This window comes from Microtus pennsylvanicus, chromosome 7 (assembly GCF_037038515.1).
Source record: "Microtus pennsylvanicus isolate mMicPen1 chromosome 7, mMicPen1.hap1, whole genome shotgun sequence".
In the NCBI taxonomy this organism is placed as follows: Eukaryota; Metazoa; Chordata; class Mammalia; order Rodentia; family Cricetidae; genus Microtus; species Microtus pennsylvanicus.
Window position 1 is genome coordinate 58,734,514 of NC_134585.1, and position 23,289 is coordinate 58,757,802.

The 23,289-nt window shown below is 42.3% G+C and overlaps 1 protein-coding gene across 7 annotated transcripts in view; it reads right to left on the bottom strand.

The window, feature by feature from the left end:
- Tbc1d5 (TBC1 domain family member 5) overlaps window positions 1–23,289 on the bottom strand; it is a 436,877-nt gene that overhangs the window by 8,100 nt on the left and 405,488 nt on the right. For all 7 annotated transcript variants that reach the window (XM_075980962.1, XM_075980961.1, XM_075980968.1 and 4 more), the window contains 2 exons: window positions 5,165–5,244; window positions 2,820–2,963 (listed from right to left, as the gene is read on the bottom strand). In XM_075980962.1, the coding sequence (XP_075837077.1) occupies window positions 2,820–2,963; window positions 5,165–5,244 (224 nt within the window). The remainder of the gene's footprint in view (window positions 1–2,819; window positions 2,964–5,164; window positions 5,245–23,289) is intronic.

Here is a 23,289-nt window from a genome sequence, read left to right on the forward strand (position 1 = left end):
AGCAGCACTGCCTTGCCAGCCCTCTGAAAGCAAACACTGCCACCCAGGAGATGGAAGTCAAGATACTGTCTGAAAAGCTGCAAGGAAATGCAGCGTCCATACTGCAGGAGGTCAGGCCCAGGAGCCAGCCACCAGGCCATAGATGCTACTCTGATACCAGCCTCCCCTGAGCCCCTTGTAATCTTATATTTCACATCTATGAGACAGGGTGAAGCGGCACGTGCAGGCTCACGAAGCTGCTTTGGAATGTGAGATACCACGTCTAATCTTGGGTGCACATTTGTGGGTCTCCTGGAGCAATGGTGGTACTGGTAGGTACCAGCAATAAATAGTAAATCAAGAAAAATAAACAGGAAAATCAAGAAAGCAAAGTTCAGTGGAAAAACACATAGTAATGATTTAGTCCACAATTATTTTCCCCTTTACAAAAAATTTTAAGTGGATTTTTATCATTTTAGCAGACAGACACTAATATCTATGGACACACGTAAAAGTCTGGGGTTAGCTAGGTGTGTTGGGTCATACTTTTAATCCGAGCACTTGGAAAGTGGCTTGGGCTATATAGTGAGGCCTGGTATGGAAAAGGTAAAGTTAGCAAACAAAGCTGTAATCTTGCCAAGACTGTCTAGTACCGGGTGAGGAAACACCTTACCTCAGCATTCACTGCTCGCTGACTGCGCCTGCGTCCTCTGCTCTCTTAAAGGGCGGCCAGAGAACAAGTCTGACTCCTGTTAGTGTCTTCTTGCAGAAGACAAAGACAGGGCATGGGGCTCCTTAGTGCAAGCCTGGGCTGATCTCAGATGCGGCTATGGAGGCCAGTGTTTGCCTACTCAAGGTTGGGCCATGCGATGTGTGCTGACTGCTAGCAAGGCTCTCTGTCTAGGAGAGAGTGCAACATAAAAGAGGTGGCAGGAAAGCAGAAATGGGGCATTTCTGGAGTCTCTAACCTGTGAATTGGGTTCAAACGTTCCAGCCACCTGTTCCCGAGTGCCACGTTCCTAGAGCAATTCCTTCTTAGGAAGGATGAATGCCAGGCTCCCAGGGCTCATGGCACTGAGCTCACGGTGCTGCTCCATAAGGGCCAGCACTGCCATGAACACTCCCTGGTAACGTACTAACTTACGTCAGACCTCAAGTCTGGGTACAAGACCATGCAGGACCAGCTCTCAGCACCACCGTGGCTCCCAGAGAATGTTCCAGCAAAGTAAGAGCTGACACAGGAGTATCTTTGTTGTTATTGGCTTTGCACTTCCCAAGGGGCCAACACACTTAGTTTTTCTACAAGTTCTTACAACTATGAACGTCAGCAAAGCCTGTCTCTGTCATATACAGCTGAGCATTTCAAATACAGCAAATGGTTAGTGACCCTCAAAGACTTCTGTCCTGTTGTATTTTTACACAGTCAACTAAAAAATCATTTTAATTTTAAAACCGCCAATTAAAAGTAGTTGGTGAGTCTATGTGCACCAAAGTTTACCTATATCTGTGTAGGGAAGGGAAATTTGGAGAGACTTATCAAATTAAGGTGCTAATTTATGGGGTCAAAATGCACTCACACAGCCCTGTGGCCCTTTCCAACAACTGTACAGGTCAACTAGAGCGCTGCCATCTGGAGGAAGACCCAAAAAACCAAAAAGCAATTCCCATTCCAATGCAGGAATTTTTCTCTGGTTCCTCTCTTAAGGATGAACTTCCTAAGCTGACTTTTCAGAGAAGTCACTGAGACACCAGGGCCTAGCACACACCTACCATCCCAGACCTTGGGAGTCTGAGGCAGAATGACCTTGTGTTTGTGGCTAGCCTATGCTATATAGTGAAGCCCTGTCTCAAGCAATCGTACAAAATCATTAAAACTTTAGAATACAGGTTGCAGGGAGTCATCAGGATGGCTCAGTGGGCAAAGGTGCCTACCAGCAAGTCTGAATTTGATTGCTTGGAATCACACAGTAGGAAAGGACCAACTCTATAAGGCTTTTGGTCTTCATATGTATGTTACAAAATAAATAAATAATAAAATTTAAAAATTAAATATAACTTGGGCATGAACAACTTTTTTGTTGGTTACCAATGCACAGTGAGGCACTGGAGGAGCACAGGGCTCCTGACAAGTCAGTCTTTGCACCTTATCTCTTCTGTTACTAATAAGCAGGTAGACTGAACACACAAGAAAGGCCTAAGATTGCTCTAGCCAGAACACCCTGTTGGAATGACCCTGAGGGTGCTGGCACCTGACAGGAAAAATGGGAGCTACGGCCTCAACCTCAGAGTGCTCCATGGGTTTAAGGAGTTGTTAAAAAAAAACCCAAACAAACAGCAACAGCAGTAAATTCAGTAGGATGTTCTCTGCCTTTCACAGAGGACATTTGCTGACCCATGTCTTAGCAGCTATTCACTAATGAGAAGTTCTTCCTCAAGAAGTTAGGGGAATGATTTTGGCAAAATGGGATCTCATCAGGAGGAATTCACTGCAGGCAGCGTTGAGACAGTTTACAGAGTCCTCCTAGTGCTAGAGGACGAGAGAGACAGCTGGAAGCCCATAGATTCCTCATGGCATCCCAGAGTGGCCGGAGGCTCAGGCTTACAGAGCAAGCACTGTGCAGCTCTCTGAGACATTAGTCTCGTTACCACTAGGAACAGCGTCCCCTCTAGCTCTAGAGAGCATGACGGTGCTTAGGGTTCAGGCTGGATTATCTCTCAGCTCAACTTCATATCCAGTAGCCTGAAGAGCTTTGACAGGACTGGCCTTATTCCTAACTCCGGAGAACCTAGGTTAACTTCGTGAAAGCCATTCTCCTCAGTGTTCATCAAAACTCCTGTACCTGCTTGGTGGCCCTAGGAACTTGGTGGCTCTGGTCCTGGCCGCTGGAGCAGTAGTGATCATCCGCGATGGTAATCTGTTCATTCTCCTCAGCCTCCAGTTGGCTCTGGTTGAAGCGCAGGGAACCTTTCAGAATGTCTTTGATCTATTTTCAAAGGGGAAAGAAAATAATAAAAAGATAAATGAGTTTGTAGCTAAATGTAGCTAAGTATCACATTCATTTGAAGCAGACTTTCCTACAGTAATTCCTTACTTTGTAGTTCTAGTTACCGCTAGTCACTGAACTTCAAGAAAGAACAGGTCCTCAGTTTTAGGCTGTCTTGTCTGAGCAATATGCTGAAATCTCTCACCTTCTCTAGTAAGACAATGTGCAGAAGCGCTAGGATGAGAATCAACCCTTTGTCCAGATCGCCCATTGCCATGTACTCTGCTGTCCTGCTCATCACAACTGTGCTGCATCACAGTACTTCACACAGTAGCCACGTGTTACAGCACAGTACACACCCCTACTTCACACAGTAGCCACGTGTTACAGCACAGAACACACCCCTACTTCACACAGTAGCCACGTGTTACAGCACAGTACACACCCCTACTTCACACAGTAGCCACGTGTTACAGCACAGTACACACCCCCTACTTCACACAGTAGCCACGTGTTACAGCACAGAACACACCCCCTACTTCACACAGTAGCCACGTGTTACAGCACAGAACACACCCCTACTTCACACAGTAGCCACGTGTTACAGCACAGAACACACCCCTACTTCACACAGTAGCCACGTGTTACAGCACAGAACACACCCCTACTTCACACAGTAGCCACGTGTTACAGCACAGTACACACCCCTACTTCACACAGTAGCCACGTGTTACAGCACAGAACACACCCCCTACTTCACACAGTAGCCACGTGTTATAGCACAGAACACACCCCTACTTCACACAGTAGCCACGTGTTACAGCACAGAACACACCCCTACTTCACACAGTAGCCACGTGTTACAGCACAGTACACACCCCTACTTCACACAGTAGCCACGTGTTATAGCACAGTACACACCCCTACTTCACACAGTAGCCACGTGTTACAGCACAGAACACACCCCCTACTTCACACAGTAGCCACGTGTTACAGCACAGTACACACCCCCTACTTCACACAGTAGCCACGTGTTACAGCACAGTACACACCCCTACTTCACATAGTAGCCACGTGTTACAGCACAGAACACACCCCTACTTCACACAGTAGCCACGTGTTACAGCACAGAACACACCCCTACTTCACACAGTAGCCACGTGTTACAGCACAGAACACACCCCCTACTTCACACAGTAGCCACGTGTTACAGCACAGAACACACCCCCTACTTCACACAGTAGCCACGTGTTACAGCACAGAACACACCCCCTACTTCACACAGTAGCCATGTGTTACAGCACAGTACACACCCCTACTTCACACAGTAGCCATGTGTTACAGCACAGAACACACCCCCTACTTCATACAGTACCCCATTTCCCTTACCCTACTTCATCTTTTAGATCATCAAAGAGAGAATACACACAAGCCTTAGTAGACTGTGTTGTTATAGTCGCTCTATTCTTAGTTGCTGTTATTAATCCCTCACCGTGTCTAATAGCTAAACCTTAGTTTAGGTCAGTGTGTGTAGGGAAAATACAGTATATTCATGATGTAGCCAAACCTGTGATGTTAGGCATGCATGAAAGGTCTTGAGATATACCCCATGGATGGAGAACATTGCAGGATGATTGTTATCATTGTACTATAAGAAATGAACCACTGGTAAAAATCCAACTATTTCAAATTTATGGACTTAGTAATGGCTGGTTAAAGTCTGATCATGTTAAGAAACAGGTACTGTTTCCCAGCCAGGTAGTGGTTCCACTCCTACTGCCTGTTCAGATGGTAGCATGCTCCTTTTCATTGATACTGCATCCTGCTGAGACCCGCCAGGGTCAGGTAAACTGGGTTCTTGAGGGCCCACTTGAAAGTAGTGATTATGGTCTGTGCTTCCAACAGCATCCATGGATTTGTAGACAAACGATCAAACCTGATGTTGAGGTAAGGTGCAAACGCAATGGGTCTTGTAGGAAGAGGAAGCAGGGGGCAGGTGATAGGGGAATGGAGAACTACAAGCCAGTGAGATAGAGCCCTCAGGAGTAAGGAGCGTGAGAGGCACAGACTCTACCTGGCTGATATCAGTGACAGAGGACAATGGCTCTTAGATGGTCCTATACATTGTAAGGTAATCCTCCCAGAGCAGGCACAGGGCTGAACTGTGGAACACACACGTAGTATCAGAGTAGCACACATACCTGTTTTAAACCTGCCAAGGAAACCAGAATTTGATCTTCTTTTTCCAAATTCTCTTGTAATACCACATCTTGAATATTAACTGAAAATAGAAAAATGACATTTTATAACAAATGTGCTGTGTACAACTTACATACTGCCACACAAGTTTAGAGGTCACCCACTAAGGCTGCTCTGCACACTGTGCCCGACAAGCAGACCCTACATGCAGGCTTACCCCTGCACTCCTGAGTGTGCTGGTAATGGCAGGTGGTGTTGCGCTCCCATGAGACATTGGGAATCTCTCGCTGACGCTGACTTGGGGTTTGACCAGATCTGGAGCCCTTGTCCCATTTATAGGAGGAAAAGTTCTTCCTTGAGCTTTCTTCACAACCTTACAGATCAATGGTACTTAACCTGCTTCCTTCTAAAGATCAGGTCCTCCTACATGACTAAAATAAATAAATAGGTTGTCTCTGTTGACTTGTAAGGATAAATCATGCTGCCAATTCAGTAGAATATTAATAGTAAGAAGGAAATCTCATGGCACTGAGACCTCAGATGCCAATGCCTATGGAGCCATCTTGCTTCAACCTGTGTCTCTAAAGGAGAAGGTTTCTGTTCTCTAGGGACCATAGGACCATAGGTGTTTCCTTCAGTACTGACCTAAGGGATCAGCCAAACCAGTGCTGACCATCACTGATACTCAGCACCCACTGATATATCACACTGCTATGTACTGTGGGGTAGGAAGACATAATTAAAACATTTTACACAAGGTACTGCTAGGCAAACCAAGGTCTGAGGCTCACTTTAAATAGGTTCCACAGTTCTTACACCTTTTAAGTTCTCTGATTACAATGGCCTTAGAAAATATCCAACTTCTAATTCTTTTTATCTTTTTAAATTTCTTTCTTTTGATTTTTACTGAGCTATACATTTTTCTCTGCTCCCTTTCCTTCCCCCCTCCTTCCCTTCAACCCTTTTCCATGGTTCCCATGCTCCCAATTTACTCAGGAGATCTTGGCTTTTTCTATCTACTTCCCATATAGATTAGATTATGCATGTCTCTCTTAGGGTTCTCTGTGTTGTCTATGTTCTCTTGGATTGTGAACTGTAGGCTGGTTTTCTTTGCTTTATGTCTAAATCCACTTATGAGTGAGTACATATATTTGTCTTTCTGTGTCTGCTAATCTCTAATTCTTGAAACATTATATTCTTCCCTTGACACCTGCCCAAGGAATACATGTCTCATGTGTGCCTCTCTTGTGCCTCTTCTGGTATTTCCTCACACCACCAACCCTGTCTAGCCCACACTAAAAGTCCTTAGTCCCCACTCGTAGACAGGCAGTTCAGACTCCACAACCAAGCCTATCCTGCTCTCTATTTTATCCATCCCTGATATCCATACTTGACCCCTTCTCTAGGCAGACACTAGGCCCATGCCACTAATTCCACTCATCTCTGCAACCTGTGGACTCACCCTCTCTAGGAGGAGTACCAGACCCCGTAACAGTATTCCACGCATCCTCATGACCTTCCCTAGTGACACATGCTTCATGTCTGCCTTAAGCTCTTTCTGGCACTGCGTTTTCAGGTAGGAAGGCTTAACTCATGCTGATAACCCCATCCACCCCTGCTCAGCACCCTTATCCCGTCCCACCTTTAGGCAGGGAATCTAGACTCCTTTTACCAATGAACCCATGCCATGCAAACTCCACCTTCCCTGCTGCCCATACTTGGCTTCTTCTCTATCAAGACAACAGAGTCACACCCCCCACCCATTCCTAAGACCTGAGTACTACCCCTCTCCAAAAAGGCTCACAAGTTATGTACCTGAAACTTCATTAACCCCTCTATCTTGTCAGAGGACCAAACACGTGTTCTGTGAGTCTTCCTGTTGTAGAATATCAGTTAAAGATATGTTACATTCATTTATGCTGTGGAACATTTGTTTAGTGATGCAAAGACATGCTGCATTCTTTTATGTTGCATTTGTTTAACTCTGCGAAGCTTTGTTACTTTGCCTGCCTAAAACACCTGATAGGTCTAATAAAGAGCTGAACGGCCAATAGCTAGACAGGAGAAAGGATAGGTGGGGCTGGCAGGCAGAGGAAATAAACATAGGAGAAATCTGGCAAGAAGGACTCAGTGAAAGAAGGAGGAGAGGAGGACTTGAGGAACCAGCCACCCAGTTATATAGCAAGCATGGAGTAAGAAGCAGAGAAATGAATATAGAAATAGAGAGAGATAAAAGCCCAGACGCAAAAGGTAGTCAGGATAAGTTAAGAAAAGCTGGCCAAAACCAAGCCAAGCTAAGGCTATAATAATGTCTCCATATGAAGTTATTTGTGAGTTTGGTGACAGGCCCTCCAAAGAATCAAAGAGTAAAAGAGTTGAAAACAAAAGAAAACAAAACAACCAACAACATCTTCCACCACCTCTTGGCCTCTCCTCTTCATGCAGGGATTCTAGACTTGAACTGTCAACTCCATCAGAAACCCATGCCTAAAAAGGAGTTCTAAGCATTTTCCCCAGACTCCTGAAGACTGGCTGTAAGAATCTTCTGGATTTATGGACTTCTGAGCTTAGAAACATGTCTTGGCTCATGCTGAGACTGTACTCAAACATCGCACTGTTTTGCCCAGGGAGTGAAACTAAAGCCCCAGAAAGCTGGTCACCTGATAAAATGGGGCATTAGGAAACAGGTTCAAACACATACTCAACAAAATACAGATAAGATTTTCATACTAAGAAACAGTACTGATGACCTAACTGCAGATGCCTAGGTGCCATCTGAAATATACAATCATGAATAACTAAAAGAAGACTGTAACAAAAATGAGTATCCCCATAGTAATGTCCCTGAGAAAAGCAACTCAGATGATTCACAAGACAATGAATTTGGAATAGCAATAATAAACATGATGAAGAACTCAAAGACACTCTGAATTAATGCTAGAATGAAGACCACAAAAACACATTTAATGAAATAATGAAAACAATTCAAGACATGAAAGTAGAATCTAATAAAGAAATAGAATCTCTGAAGACAAGTCAAAATGAAATAAAACTTGAAAAATTCAAAAATCAAAAATCAAACAAAAAAATCTTAAGGAAGCCTCACCAACAGACTGGATCAAGTAGGACAGAGAATATCTGGTCTGGAAGGCAGAATAATTGGCTCACTTGGTCTAAGAAAAATGTCAAGACAGGAACACCGGGCGGCGGAACGCGACCGGAGGACGCCCAGCGCAGCCAGCAGCGACCCACTGGGACCAGAGCGGCAGCAGAGGACACAGGCTGCTGGCGGCGGGAACCGTCCCAGCAGGAGAAGCAGGCTGCAGGGACCGCGCGCAACACCAAGAACAGATCGCCCCACTACAATTAAACCAAAGAGGTAGGCCTTCGGTTGGGGAGGTCCCTGGCAAAGGAGGAGCCGGGTCCTATTCCTGAAGACCTTTCTGAGGGGTGAGAGGGATCTTGGCCCCCGGCAGGAACCAAGAAACAGAGCAAGGGCATTTTGTAAGAGGAGCCCCTGGCCAGCAGGGGAACCTGAACCAGTTTTAAAAGACCCTTTAGATAGCATCGATAGGAGGAGATGGGCAGGCGCCAAGGAAAGAATTCACCCAATAATCTGAAAAACAACATGAAAACACCAGAACCCAACGATCTTACAACAGAAGGTCTCCAACACCATAACACAGAAGAAGTGGAAAAAATTGACTTTATGAAAGCTGTAGAGTCCCTTAAACAACATGTGAAAAATGCCCTTATAGAAATGGATGAGAAGTATAACCAAAAATTTGAAGAAATGAGTAAATACGTACATAATACCCTGGGAAACCAAGAAAGAACGATCAAACAGGTAATGGAAACAGTTCAAGAATTGAAAACTGAAATGGAAGCAAGGAAGAAAACACAAACTGAGGACCAGCTGGATATGGAAAATCTAGGTCAACGAGCAGAGCCTACAGAAACAAGCATAATCAATAGAATACAAGAAATAGAAGAAAGAATCTCAGATTCTGAGGACAACATAGAGAAAATAAACGCTCTGATCAAAGAAAACTGCAAAGCCAACAAATTCTCATCACAAAACATTCAGGAAATATGGGACACAATAAAAAGACCAAATCTAAGAATAATAGGAATAGAAGAAGGAGAAGAGTCACAGCTCAAAGGCCCAGAAAATATTTTGAACAAAATTATGGAAGAAAACTTTCCCAACATAAAGAAAGATATTCCTTTGAATATTCAAGAAGCATATAGAACACCAAACAGACTGGATCAAAGGAAAACATCCCCTCGCCATATAATAATCAAAACACAAAATATACAGGTTAAAGAAAGAATACTAAGAGCTGCAAAGGAAAAAGGCCAAGTAACTTATAAAGGTAAACCGATCAGACTTACACCTGATTTCTCTATGGAAACAATGAAAGCCAGAAGGTCCTGGATAGAAGTACTGCAGAAGCTAAGAGACCATGGATGCAAGCCCAGACTACTATACCCAGCCAAGCTTTCGTTCACTATAAATGGAGAAATCAAGACATTCCAGGATAAAAACAAATTTAAACAATACGTAGCCACGAATCCAGCCCTACAGAAAGTAATAGAAGGAAAATCGCAACCCAAGGAATCCAACATTGCCAACACTGCTTACAATAACTCAGGCATCTAGCGACCCTTCACTAGCACAACTCAAAGAAGGGAGACACACAAATTCTACTTCCAAAAACAATAAGAATATCTGGCGTAAACAACCACTGGTCATTAATATCACTTAATATTAATGGTCTCAATTCACCTATAAAAAGGCACAGGCTAAGAGATTGGATACGAAAACAGGATCCAACATTCTGCTGTTTGCAAGAAACACATCTCAACCACAAAGACAGGCATCTACTCAGAGTAAAGGGCTGGGAAAAGATCTTTCAAGCAAATGGTCCTAAGAAAAAAGCAGCTGTGGCCATATTAATTTCTAACAAAACTGACTTCAAACTAAAATCAATCCGAAGAGATCGAGATGGACACTTTATACTCATAACAGGAACAATTTGTCAGGATGAAGTCTCAATCCTGAATATTTATGCCCCTAATATAAAAGCACCCACGTATGTAAAAGAAATATTACTAAAACTCAAGGCAGACATCAAACCACACACACTAGTAGTAGGAGACTTCAATACACCTCTCTCAGCAATGAACAGGTCAATCAGACAGAAACCTAATAGAGAAGTAAGAGAACTACTGGAGGTAATGAAGCAAATGGACTTAACAGACATCTATAGAACATTCCACCCAAATAGGAAAGAATATACCTTCTTCTCTGCAGCCCATGGAACCTTCTCGAAAATTGACCACATACTCGGAAACAAAGGAAACCTCCACAGATACAAAAAAATATCAGTGTCCACCTGTGTCTTATCAGATCACCACGGATTAAAATTAGAATTCAACAACAATCCTACCTCCAGAAAGCCAACAAACTCATGGAAACTGAACAGTCAACTACTGAACCACACCTGGGTCAAAGAAGAAATCAAGAAAGAAATTAAAGTCTTCCTTGAATTTAATGAAAATAAAGGGACAACATACTCAAACCTATGGGACACTATGAAAACAGTGCTAAGAGGAAAGTTCATAGCACTAAGTGCCCACTTAAAGAAAACAGAGAAAGCATACATCGGAGACTTAACAGCACACCTGAAAGCTTTAGAAAAAAAAGAAGCAGATGCGCCCAGGAGGAGTAGAAGACTGGAAATAATCAAACTGAGGGCGGAAATCAACAAAATAGAAACGCAGAAAACAGTCCAAAGAATCAATGAAACAAAAAGTTGGTTCTTGGAGAAAATCAACAAGATCGACAAACTCCTATCCAAACTAATTAAACGACAGAGAGAGAACACGCAAATAAATAAGATCAGAAATGAAAAGGGGGACATAACCACAGACACAGAGGAAATTCAGAGACTCATTAGATCTTACTACAAAAGCCTGTATGCCACAAAACTAGAAAATGCAAAAGAAATGGACATTTTTTTAGATAAGTACCACATACCAAAGCTAAACCAAGACCAGGTGAACGATCTAAATAGACCTGTTAGTCGCGAAGAGCTAGAAACCGTTATCAAAAATCTACCTTCCAAAAAAAGCCCAGGACCAGATGGTTTCAATGCAGAATTCTACCAGAACTTCCAAGAAGAGCTAATACCTATACTCCTTAATGTATTTCACAATATAGAAACAGAAGAGTCATTGCCAAATTCCTTTTATGAAGCTACAGTTACCCTGATACCAAAACCACACAAAGACCCAACCAAGAAAGAAAATTACAGGCCGATCTCACTCATGAATATCGATGCAAAAATTCTCAATAAAATACTGGCAAACCGAATCCAAGAACACATTAGAAAAATTATCCATTATGATCAAGTAGGCTTCATCCCAGAGATGCAGGGCTGGTTCAACATACGCAAATCTATCAATGTAATCCACCATATAAATAAACTGAAAGAAAAAAACCATATGATCATTTCATTAGATGCTGAAAAAGCATTTGACAAAATTCAACACCCCTTTATGATAAAAGTCTTGGAGAGATTAGGGATACAAGGATCATACCTAAATATAATAAAAGCTATTTACAGCAAGCCGTTAGCTAACATTAAATTAAATGGAGAAAAACTCAAAGCCATCCCACTAAAATCAGGAACACGACAAGGCTGTCCACTCTCTCCATGCCTCTTCAATATAGTGCTTGAAGTTCTAGCAATAGCAATAAGACAACATAAAGGGATCAAGGGGATTAGTATCGGAAAAGAAGAAGTTAAGCTCTCGTTATTTGCAGATGATATGATAGTATACATAAGCGACCCCAAAAACTCTACCAAAGAACTCCTACAGCTGATAAACACCTTTAGTAATGTGGCAGGATACAAGATCAACTCCAAAAAATCAGTGGCCTTCCTATACACTAAGGATAAGGAAACAGAGAGGGAAATTAGAGAAGCATTACCTTTCACGATAGTCACAAATAGCATAAAATATCTTGGGGTAACTCTGACCAAGGATGTGAAAGATCTATTTGACAAGAACTTTAAGTCTTTGAAGAAAGAAATTGAAGAGGACACCAGAAAATGGAAAGATCTTCCTTGCTCCTGGATTGGGAGGATCAACATAGTAAAAATGGCAATTCTACCAAAAGTAATCTATAGATTCAATGCAATCCCCATCAAAATCCCATCAAAATTCTTCACAGATCTGGAGAAGACAATAATCAACTTTATATGGAAAAACAAAAAACCTAGGATAGCCAAAACAATCTTATACAACAAAGGATCGTCTGGAGGCATTACCATCCCTGACTTCAAACTCTAATACAGAGCTACAGTATTGAAAACAGCTTGGTACTGGCATAAAAACAGAGAAGTCGACCAATGGAATCGAATAGAAGACCCTGACATTAACCCACAAACCTATGAACACCTGATTTTCGATAAAGGAGCTAAAAGTATACAATGGAAAAAAGAAAGCATCTTCAACAAATTGTGCTGGCAAAACTGGATGTCAACCTGTAGAAGAATGAAAATAGATCCATATATATCACCATGCACAAAACTCAAGTCCAAATGGATTAAAGACCTCAATATCAGTTTGAACACAGTGAACCTGATAGAAGAGAAAGTGGGAAGTACTCTACAACACATGGGCACAGGAGACCACTTCTTACGTATAACCCCAGCAGCACAGACATTAAGGACCTCATTGAATAAATGGGACCTCCTGAGATTGAGAAGCTTCTGTAAAGCAAAGGACACTGTCACTAAGACACAAAGGCAACCCACCAACTGGGAGAAGATCTTCACCAACCCCGCAACTGACAAAGGTCTGATCTCCAAAATATATAAAGAACTCAAGAAACTAGACCGTAAAAGGCTAATCAACCCAATTATAAAATGGGGCATTGAGCTGAACAGAGAATTCTCAACAGAAGAACTTCAAATGGCCAAAAGACACTTAAGGTCATGCTCAACTTCCTTAGCGATCAGGGAAATGCAAATCAAGACAACTTTAAGATACCATCTTACACCTGTCAGAATGGCTAAAATCAAAAATACCAATGATAGCCTTTGTTGGAGAGGTTGTGGAGAAAGGGGTACACTCATCCATTGCTGGTGGGAATGCAAACTTGTGCAACCACTTTGGAAGGCAGTATGGCGGTTTCTCAGGAAATTCGGGATCAACTTACCCCTGGACCCAGCAATACCACTCTTGGGAATATACCCAAGAGAGGCCTTATCATACAACAAAAGTATATGCTCTACAATGTTCATAGCAGCATTGTTTGTGATAGCCAGAACCTGGAAACAACCTAGATGCCCTTCAATGGAAGAATGGATGAAGAAAGTATGGAATTTATACATATTAGAGTACTACTCAGCAATAAAAAACAAGGACTTCATGAATTTTGCATACAAATGGATGGAAATAGAAAACACTATCCTGAGTGAGGTAAGCCAGACCCAAAAAGAGGAACATGGGATGTACTCACTCATATTTGGTTTCTAGCCATAAACCAAGGACATTGAGCTTATAATTAGTGATCCTAGAGAAGCTAAATAAGGAGAACCCAAAGAAAAACATATAGGCATCCTCCTGAATATTAACCTTCAGCAAGCGATGAAAGGAGACAGAGACAGAGACCCAAATTGGAGCACAGGACTGAAATCTCAAGGTCCAAATCAGGAGCAGAAAGAGAGAGAGAGCACGAGCATGGAACTCAGGACCGCGAGGGGTGCACCCACACATTGAGACAATGGGGATGTTCTATTGGGAACTCACCAAGGCCAGCTGGCCTGGGTCTGGAAAAGCCTGGGATAAAACCGGACTCTCTGAACATAACGGACAATGAGGACTACTGAGAACTCAAGAACAATGGCAATGGGTTTCTGATCCTACTGCACGCACTGGCTTTGTGGGAGCCTAGGCAGTTTGGATGCTCAACTTACTAGACCTGGATGGAGGTGGGGGTTCCTTGGACTTCCCACAGGCCAGGGAACCCTGATTGCTTTTCGGGCTGGGGGGAGACTTAATTGGGGGAGGGGGAGGGAAATGGGAGGCGGTGGCGGGGAAGAGACAGAAATCTTTAAAAAATAAATAAATTAAAAAAAAAGAAATAATAAAATTAATATGTTTAGATAAAAAAAAAGAAAAATATCAAGACAAAACAAAAACCAACAACAGCAACAAACAAACAGAAGAGAAAACACGCAGCAACTGTGGAACTTTATATAAAAACATGCCAAACCCATGAATAACAGTTATAGCAGAGGGAGAAGAGAACCTGGTCAACAAGATCAACAGGAAGCTTCCCTAATCTAAGCAGAGATGTCTATCAGGCTCCAAGAAGCTTATAGAAAACTAAACACAGAGGCCAGAAAAGAAACTCCCTGTGTCACGTAATAGTTCAAACACTAATGCACAAAACAGAGAAAGGATATTGAAAACAGCAAGATATTAAGATCAACTCACTAATATACAAAGGCAAGTCTATCAGAATTATAGCAGATTTTTCATCAGCGACATTGAAAACCAGAAGAGAATGGACTGAAAGTTTTACAAATTATGAAAGACTACAGATTCCTATTAGAATATTACATGTAATAAAACTACCAGTCTTCCATAATATAAGCACAAAGGAAATTGTATATAATAAAACAGATTTAATTTATGACTACTAATCTACCTCTATACAAGCTACTGGAAGGAATGTATATGTCTGAAAAGAAGGTTAAACATACAAGGAACAAGTAATCCTGAAAAGCTAAGTCAAGAGAGGTCTAGTTGGGGCTGCAGTGACGGCTTAAGGTAGAAGTGGCTGTTCTTGAAGAGGAGATGGATTCAATTCCTAGCATGGCTAGTCACAACTAGTAACTCTAGTTCCTGGGAGATGAACATCTTTTTTCTGCCATCTGTGGGTACCATGCACACATGGTGCAGAGATGCGAATACAAGCAAAACAGTCACACATATAAAATAAAAATAAATAAATCTTTATAAAAGATGTCTAACTGAAAACTACAAAAACAAGGAAGAGAAAGGAATAGACATTTTTTTCTAAAAAAAATAAGCGAATGATTTTAACTCATCAATAAACAGAAACTGACTAGCTGCTTGAACCAGAAAATAGGAATCCTAATAACTTGTTCTTTACCAATAGATCAAGGCATCTCTCAACCCTCATTGGAGAATCTTCTATTTGCAGTAGATGGTGATTAATACAGAGACCCACAATTGGGCAAGCCACAGAGAAGAGACTGTGAATGCTTTTCTCTAAAGGGATAGGGATATGGTTGTGTGTGTGTGTGTGTGTGTGTGTATCAGAGGTGGTAGGTGACTACAGGGGCACAATATCCTCTATATACAGAAGGTAGCTGCATATATGAACTAATAGCAGCTGCAACAGAGCACATATAAGACTTGTGCAAGATCAAGTCAGACTAAATCTCAGCATGAAAGGGGGACTTGGGCACAAAGCCCCACCACTAAGTGTAGATACTGGCAGTTGTTACCTGCTAGGAGAAGGAGAAATAGTTTTCTCTAAGAGTGTATCTTTTGGTAGGTCTAGTGGAAGACTACACACATCGAAGAATATTTGAACAACACAAACTGGTCTTTATGGGAAAAAAAGGACACAAAGTTGGATGAGTAAGGAAGAGGGGTTAGATCTGGGAAGAGTCATGAGAGAGATGGTAAATACGATAAAAACACATTGATATAATTCTTAAATAACTAAAACAAGTATTAGAACAAAGTAAAATATTACATTCTGTTATGGGATATTTAGTTGCACTGTGAAACTCTGAGACTGCGTTAATAAAATTAACCTTGGATCAGTAGGCAGTGCCAGAGAGGAGTTGACAAGAATTAGCCATAGAGAATACGGAGGAGAAAGGAATAGGACAGACAGGTGCACAGCAAGAAGTAGGGAGAGACTTAGAGATTCATGGCCTTTTTCTGGTTTGAAAAGGATGGGAAGATGCTCTCTTGCTGGGTCTCCAGCAGAAAAGGAAGGTCAGCTGGTTGTGTCTCAGCTTCTCTGATCTAGCAGGTTTTCACCCCAACATCTGACCCGAGTCTTTATTAGTAAATAGAACAACTTAGATAAAAACAACAGCATTCTTATTCTTTCAACAATATTGTCTCAGACCTTAGTTGCATTGGTAGAATCCATGCTGGGACTCTAAAGTCACCAGAATCAATGAACCCTTCTTGTTTGCAGAAGTGCCCAGCAGTAGAACAGCATTCCTGTATTCCTGTCCTGAGAGCTCTGTCTACAATTCTATACAAATCTTAGTTATGGCTTCTGTTCCTGTGATGAAACACCATGACCAAAATCAGCTTGAGGAAGAAAATGTTTAATTTGCTTCCACTGCCATATCACAGTTCATCATCAAAGGAAGTTGGGACAGGAACTCAACAGGACAGGAGCCTGGAGGCAGGAGCTGATGCAGAGGCCACAGAGAAGTGCTGCTTACTGGCTTGTTCTTCATGGTCTGCTCAGCCTGCTTTCTCATAGAAAATCCATGATGACCAGCCCAGGGGTGGCACTATCCACAATGGGCTGGGGACTCCCACATCAATTTTTAATTTAGAAAATGTCCTACAGGTTTCCCTACAGCCCAATTTTATGGAGGTATTTTCTAAATTGAGGTTCCTTCCTGTCAGATGACTCTAGCTGACGTCAAGTTGACATAGAACTAGACAATAAACCATCCCTTCTCTTTGAGCAATTTTTCAATCCACTTTACAATGATAGCTCACCAGTCATTCCCTAGTACTAGTGACACATTTGCCACATCTTATGCGCATGTATATTTTGACATTATCACATATAAGTGTACATAGCATGATATAATGTCTGAGATTCCTGGCTCAGGGCTCTTTGTAGCTCTGGGAATAAGGCTTGATGCTACAGGAAAATAAAAACAACACTTCCTGAGTAATGAACAAACACAGAAAACACCCATGAAACTTGTATTTTAAAACACTGTTATTCTAAACATGTATTTTTAGGGCTGGAGAGATGGCTCAGAAGGTAAGAGCACTGGCTACTCTTTCAAAGGACCAAGGTTCAATTTCCAGCATCCATATGGCAGCTCACAACTGTCTATAACTCCAGTTCTAGGGAATCCTACACCCTCATACAGACATACATGCAGGCAAAGCAGCAATGTACATGAAAGTGAAATTTTTTTTAAAAGAAGTACTTTCAAAAAGGAACAAGGCAAAGACAGCTTAGAATCTGATGGTTTACTTGAATTTTCAGAAAGTCATGCTGGCAAGTACTTTTCCACAACATAACATCAAACAACAAAAAGTTACTGAGAAAATTGACTGTAGTCCTTTGCTAATCCAAAGTCTTACTCCAAAACAAGAAAGCAAGTTGGAGCAATAGATATAATTAGAGAACAATGTTGTTAGCTCTCAGTTAAACAAACCAACGAATCTACATGGATTCACTCAACAAGAGCTAACTGCAGTAAGTTGAGAACTGTTCTCAAAGTCTTTGGAAGGAAATCCCAAAGGCTACTTTTGCATTTATGACTGTGTATTTTAAGGCAGATCTTTGGGAAGCTGGGTGGTTTGATAAGATACTGGACTGCAAGGAGGAGGGCCAGGTTTCTCAGCACCCACTGGGTCATCAGAGCCAGCAGAGGATGACTCCTGAGCCAGAGAGGAAGCTTGGGCAACGGGTGCAGGATCATCAGAGGAAACATGGATGCAGTGAGGGTAGGGCAAAAGCTGGCCTCCAGAGGTGGGGGGAAGCTAGCCCCTGGAGGCCATACCCATAGTTCAGGGGTTAGGAGAGAAAATCTGCAGAGGTCTATTTCTGGCAGCACCAATCTACTTTGAAGAAGACGTTGGGCACTCTACATGGAGTTTACTTTCTTTGTGGAAAAAGAAAGTTGGGCTCTTGCCTCAACTGCTGATAGTATGCTGCCCAAATTGGACAAACAGGATACAAAAGAGTGATTGTCAAACATCACCAAGACAAGGTAGGACAATCCTTTTAAAACCCTGCTTCACAGAAAAGTATGTTGAATAATCTAGGCCTGTAGGATATGGATTTCCCAACATTGCAGAGGAACTTTGGGTGGCTGTCCAGGCAGCTGGCTGTTTCTGTCATTTTTGTTTGCATTTCCTGCTTACTCAGGTAATATCTCCTGCCCAGGTCACTGAAGGAGTTGAAGACTAGATAGTTACAGTTTTTCTTGTCACAAAATTCAGAAAAGCAGCTCATTAAGAGTGTTAGAGTGCATAGGGTTGAGAGACATTAAGGGATAGTTTTGGTAATGCAAGGTAGAACAGAAGGTGAGTTAGGGACTACCTTTTGTACTCACCAAAATAGGATAGATAATGAAGAATTTTCTCTGAGTTTGTCAAATATTTATGGACTAGACACTGTTGATATATTTATTTCCTGTATATAATATATATTTATTATACATAGTTTTTCTTATATTAGTTATAACTTTTTTATTTTAGACAAAAAAGAAAAATGCGGTGATATTTTGTTTGTGTTGTAACACATAAAGCTTGCCTGAAGATCAGAATGTGGAGTGAGCTACTAGCTAGTCACAGAGGCCAGGCAGTGGGGGTGCACACCATTAATCCCAGCACTTGGGAGCCAGAGGCAGCCGGATCTCTGTGAGTTCAAGGCCATCCTGGGCTACGTGAGATTGAATCAGTCTAAAAGAGAAACAGAGGCAAGCAGTGGTGGCTCAGACCTTTAATCCCAGCACTAGGGAGGTAGAGATGGGGAGTAATACGGCTGGGCAGAGAGAGGAAAATATGGTGGGAGGAGACAGGAGCTCAAGGCATTCAGTCTGAGCATTCGTAGAGACAGGATCTGTTCTTTCAGACTGGGCATTTTGTAGAGTTAAGAACTTCAGCAGCTGACTTCTTTACGTCTCTGATCTTCTAGCTTTCACCTCCTAGAATCTGACTCCGCGTTTTATTATAAGACCAATTAGTCTGTGCTGCAAGTGGGAGTACAGCTCTGTTTGGACCTCTGCTTTTACAGTCTGCTGAAGAATACACAGGCAAAAAGCTGTGGCCACATTCCCTGGCTCCTACCACTAAAGTCAAGGAGAGATCAGTGGTCTGCCATAACAAGTAACGGAGACTTTAGAATCATATACAACATGCCAAGAAGTTAACAATGGGCATTTACTGAAATGGGACAAGCAGGTGACCTGCAGAGTTAGCTGCATTCAACTGGCAATTCTAAACCTCAGAATTCCCATCCACTCACTACCCAGGCTTGATCCTGTTTAGCTTCTGAGGTCATGTACATTAAGAGTGGTATGGCCATAAGTCCTTAAACTGCATTTTAGCCTCTGATGAAACTCCATATTATACATCAAATATTGACTTAATCTCAGGAACAAATTAACTAAGATAACTTAACTCACTTTAAGAAATTCAGGGTAGGCCGGGTGGTGGTGGCGCATGCCTTTAATGCCAGCACTCGGGAGGCAGAGGCAGGCGGATCTCTGTGAGTTAGAGACCAGCCTGGTCTACAAGAGCTAGTTCCAGGACAGGCTCCAAAACCACAGAGAAACCCTGTCTCAAAAAACCAAAAAAAAAAAAAAAAAAAAAAAAGAAATTCAGGGTAAGCCAGGCAATTGCACATGCCTTTAATCTCAACACTCAGGAGGCAGAGAGGCAGGTGAATCTCAAAGTTTGAGGACAGTGTGGTCTACAGAGCAAGTTTCAGAACAGTCAGGGCTACACAGTGAAACCTTGTCTTGAAACCAAACTAAACCAACCAACCAAACACCTCCCCCCCGCCCAAACTCCAAAAACCACTGATGGAGGAAGGCCATTGGTTAATTATAATAAAGAAACTGCTTGGCCCTCATAGGTTAAAACATAGGTGGGAGGAGTAAACAGAACAGAATGCTGGGAGGAAGAGGAAGTGAGCTCAGAGACAACATGCTCCCCTCTCCTGGGCAGACACGATGAAATTCCGACCCAGGATGGACGTAGGCTAGAATCTTCCCAAAAAATTTCAGGGTAAAGACATTCAAATGAAGATGAAGCCTCTCTTCAAGAGGCTGCTTTTTTGAGTGCAGAGTGGCTTGCACGGCAAGCAGCATGGCTTCAGCTAAGCAATCCCCTCCAGCAAGCCTGCTCTCCAAGCTCCTGCTGCATGGGAAAACAGACAGGTCTTCTCACAACTTAAAAAGGAAAGGAGTGCAAATTTCCATTTTAATGTACACTTCCCTTCACGACAAAAGGCAGAACACATTATAGTGTAAAGGTCGTTCATTCTGTGTCTTTGGAGATAAAAGAGTAATTACTCTTTGTATTTTATACTTAGATATTATCTATATTACATTTTACACTGAAACCAAAGGGGAAATGCCATAATATTATCTATTTCCCCCCCCGTGGTAGTTACTCACTAAAACATCCATATAACAATAGAGAGATAGTTCAGCAGTGAGGAGCATTGGGTCTGCTCATCCAAAGGGTCAGTTTTCAGCACTCAGACTCTGGCAATCACTACAGTTCCCAGGGATCTGACACCCCTTTCCAGCTTCCTTGAGCCCTATACACACAAGGCCTACATACATACATGCAGCAAAACACCATATACACAAAATAGTGATTTAAAAAATAGACCTTTGATTCTGAGGGTAATGGAAATGGTATATGAACTACTCTAATTTCTTTCCTTCTTCTTCTTCTTCTTCTTCTTCTTCTTCTTCTTCTTCTTCTTCTTCTTCTTCTTCTTCTTCTTCTTCTTCTTCTTCTCCTCCTCCTCCTCCTCCTCCTCCTCCTCCTCCTCCTCCTCCTCTTCTTCCTCCTCCTCCTCCTCTTCTTCTTCTTCTTCTTTTTGATTTTTCGAGACAGGGTTTCTCTGTGTAGTTTTAGAGACTGTCCTGGAACGAGCTCTGTAGACTAGGCTGGCCTTGAACTCACAGACAGCCACCTGCCTCTGCCTCCTGAGTGCTGGGATTAAAGGTGTCGCCACCACTGTCCAGTCACTACTCTGCAATGACAGAATAAAGGTATCTTCATGTCTAGGTTTTCGGTGGCAAGGGTGGGAAGCAGACACTGTCTGTCCTCATGCTCAGGGGTAGCAGACACAGGACTGCTGTGAACAGCAGCTGGCACAGTCACTTCGCACCAGGGGAGCAGCAGGCTATGCTACTTGAGTAGTAGCTGCATAACTTGTGGACTTTTTGAACATCTAGACAAGAACCATTTTCCTATTGCTCCAAATGGAGTCAGACTCAGTCACCCTGAAAACATATATATATTTTTTTGTTTCTGATCTCTCGTCAAGGTTTTACCCCTCCCCCGACCTGCACACACACATTTCTTATCTACCTACTCCCCATGCCACTTCTCCCAGAGCCCACATCTCCACTGGCAAACAGGTCTCAGTAAATACTGGTGTGTGAACAGTAGGGCTCATTCTCATCTCCTTCCCAGACAAGGAACAAAAGCATATAGAATGACTATTCTGAACTAGAACAAGGAGTGGCAGAGGGATGTGAAGAGAAACAACATTTCATGATGGCCTACTAAGGTAAATAAGGAACTGAGCTAGCCTTTCTCCTTGTCAACTATGGCACAAGAAATCCTTTCAAAATCAAGAATGCTAAACACTGCATTTAATTCTGGTTTGCAGAAAATTGTACAGGATTTTTAACCAAGAATTCCCTTGAAAGTTTGTCTTTGGAAAATAAAAAGCGCATTGCACAGAAAATATAAGCACAAGTTCTATTTTGCACTCATCTTATAGAACAGCTCCGATCCTAAACGGAGCAACAGAGGGAGATTACTTATTTAAATCCTAGGGCACGACTACTAAATATCTATATGACACTACGTCTGCAAGCAAAAAGACAACTCACTGTCATGATGGGTTAAACAAAAACAAACGAATGAACACCCAGATAGATGTGTGTGCACATGCACTTGTACACGTCACTGGAGCACCTCCTTGTAGACACGGGTCACTAGAGGGACTGTTCCTGGCTGGACTGCTACCCACTGTGACTGTGGCAGGGAGCGGTGACATGGCCTACTGGAGGGGAAACATCAGAACACTGACACTATGAATTCAGCATGAGTTTAATACAGATGAAAGATTTGGATACGATCATTTCCCACAGACATCCACTGAAAATGTGCTTATAAATGATCAGGAAGTAAGAGTCATAAAAGTTATTATAGAGTAAAATTGGTTTTTAGCCCTGGCCTGCCCAGCTAATGCTAGCATAAATATTATGACTTACAAAATCAGCAATTGTGCTCCACAAATAGTGGATATCTGAAGGAGCCACTGAACTGAGTGTCCCAGGCCCAGAGAAGGCTGGGGCTGGACTCCAGCTTTTCTGAACCTTTTCTTCATCTTCTGTGAAATACAGAGCAGATACGGCATTTTCAGTACACTTACATGTTTTAATATTCTTAAAAACATTTGATTTGTGTGTGTTTTATGTGTGTGTTTACGTGTATGTGTGCGTGTGCATGCATTCAATTGCCTGCAAAAGGCAGTAGAGGGTGTTGGATCCCCTGGATCTAGAAAAAAAAGATGTCTGTGAGTCACCTGATAAGGATGCTGGGAAACAAACTCTGGTCCTTTGCAAAAACAGATGTGCTCTTAACTGCTGAGCCATCTCTCCAGTCCCAAACATCGTTAATGTTCTCTGATGCTATGAATTATAATACTCTTAGGAATATAGAAAGGCAATTTCCTCTAGATCACTGCATATGATCCTTCTATTTTAAGTATGACATACCTACATAAAGGAAACCTGTTATAGGATATGAGGGTCTACGTCCCAAACAGTCTAGTGGGGGCATTTCAATTTGGAGCATTTGCCCTGGAAATGGGAGTTAAGCAGAAAAGACGGCTTGTGTACACACTGGAAACACTCTACACATGGTCCTCAAGATCATACAGGTTTAGGAAACACTCTACACATGGTCCTCAAGATCATACAGGTTTAGGAAACACTCTACACATGGTCCTCAAGATCATACAGGTTTAGGAAACACTCTACACATGGTCCTCAAGATCATACAGGTTTAGGAAACACTCTACACATGGTCCTCA